The sequence below is a fragment of the Piliocolobus tephrosceles genome, unplaced genomic scaffold, assembly GCF_002776525.5.
Source record: "Piliocolobus tephrosceles isolate RC106 unplaced genomic scaffold, ASM277652v3 unscaffolded_34935, whole genome shotgun sequence".
In the NCBI taxonomy this organism is placed as follows: Eukaryota; Metazoa; Chordata; class Mammalia; order Primates; family Cercopithecidae; genus Piliocolobus; species Piliocolobus tephrosceles.
In genome coordinates, this window is record NW_022318682.1 from 1 (window position 1) to 1,806 (window position 1,806).

The 1,806-nt window shown below is 36.9% G+C and overlaps 1 protein-coding gene across 1 annotated transcript; it reads left to right on the forward strand.

Moving 5' to 3' along the window:
• Positions 1-71: 71 nt before the first annotated feature.
• On the forward strand, positions 72-1,572 carry LOC113222783 (RNA-binding protein 25-like; the record flags this gene model as incomplete). The annotated part of the gene is made up of 3 exons (XM_026452398.1): positions 72-396; positions 769-1,043; positions 1,393-1,572. Coding segments are annotated over 3 exons (765 nt in total), but the record flags the coding sequence as incomplete, so codon positions are not given.
• Between the last annotated feature and the right edge of the window lie 234 nt (positions 1,573-1,806).

A 1,806-nucleotide genomic window follows, 5' to 3' on the forward strand; every position in this document is an offset into this window, starting at 1 on the left:
GATAACGTAAAACAAAAATCAAGTTGAATGGTGTAGAGTTGTAGTTAATCAGATTATTGTTTTGGTTTTAGATGGAACAAGAGGCCGAGAGGCGCAGGCAGCCACAAATAAAGCAAGAGCCAGAATCAGAAGAAGAGGAAGAAGAAAAGCAAGAAAAAGAAGAAAAACGAGAAGAACCCATGGAAGAGGAAGAGGAGCCAGAGCAAAAGCCTTGTCTGAAACCTACTCTGAGGCCCATCAGCTCTGCTCCGTCTGTTTCTTCTGCCAGTGGCAATGCAACACCTAACACTCCTGGGGATGAGTCTCCCTGTGGTATTATTATTCCTCATGAAAACTCACCGGATCAACAACAACCTGAGGAGCATAGGCCAAAAATAGGACTAAGTCTTAAACTGGGTACGTTAGCATTTCCTTCCTTCTTTATTTTCTTCCCTTCACCCCTGCAAATACGTGTATTGTGCCTTAAGGAAAAAAATATGTATTTGTGCTTGGTTAGGTAGATAGAAGATTACTAAAAAATGCCTTTCTAGCTCACGATTGTTTTCATAGTTTTACTAGTGCTCCTATATCTGCAGCTGCCTCGAGTTCTGAGAAGAAGTGAAAAGTTTAATTTTCTAGCACTTGTGAGTAGTGAGTTATTTTTTACAGTTGGGATCTTTCTCTAAGATTTGTGGAAGTATATTTTGCATTGTTTTTGAGGGATGGTGGGTTGTAAAATGAAACACTTGGAAATTAAGTCATCATGCTAAGAGAGTGTTTTTACTGTAGGTGCTTCCAATAGTCCTGGTCAGCCTAATTCTGTGAAGAGAAAGAAACTGCCTGTAGATAGTGTCTTTAACAAATTTGAGGATGAAGACAGTGATGACGTACCCCGAAAAAGGAAACTGGTTCCCTTGGATTATGGTGAAGATGATAAAAATGCAGCCAAAGGCACTGTAAACACTGAAGAAAAGCGTAAACACATTAAGAGTCTCATTGAGAAAATCCCTACAGCCAAACCTGAGCTCTTCGCTTATCCCCTGGATTGGTCTATTGTGGATTCTGTGAGTAGGAAATTATATTTCATCATGTTATTGGGAACAGTTGGAATATGCCATAAAAATTCATTTGAAGAAAAAAAAACCTCGTTTGATTCTATTAATGACAAATAAGTAGGGATGATCATCTTGACACCAACTCAATGCCATAGTCAAGAAATTAGTAATAATGGAAAAATTTTTGGTGGTACTTGAAGACTTACTAAAAGCAGATGATTGTATCTTGATACATATCTGTCTTAGTTCAACTTGTGAATTAACATTATATTTTAGTCTCAGGAAAAATCATGAAGCTTTAATAACTATGATCGCAAGTTACACTTCTTTAATTCAGTAACCATGCTTTGTTTTGCAGATACTGATGGAACGTCGAATTAGACCATGGATTAATAAGAAAATCATAGAATATATAGGTGAAGAGGAAGCTACATTAGTTGATTTTGTTTGTTCTAAGGTTAGTCTTCTATTCTCTTCCATGCCAGCTTTTATTTTATATATTAAAATATTAGACACTTTTTAAAAGAGCAGAAATTTTACAGAGTCAAGTTGCATGATGGTTTAGGTTCAATTAAGTGATTTATATCTGCTTTTTAAAAGTTATTTTTATTTTTGGTGTGTTTCATTATTCACTGCAGTGGATACAGATTTATGTTTGTTTTAATGAACCCTTCTCTGTAGGCTCACTACAACCTCCACCTCCCAGGTTCAAGCGATTCTCCTGTCTCAGCTTCCTGAGTAGCTAGGATTACAGTCTCGCACCACCACACTT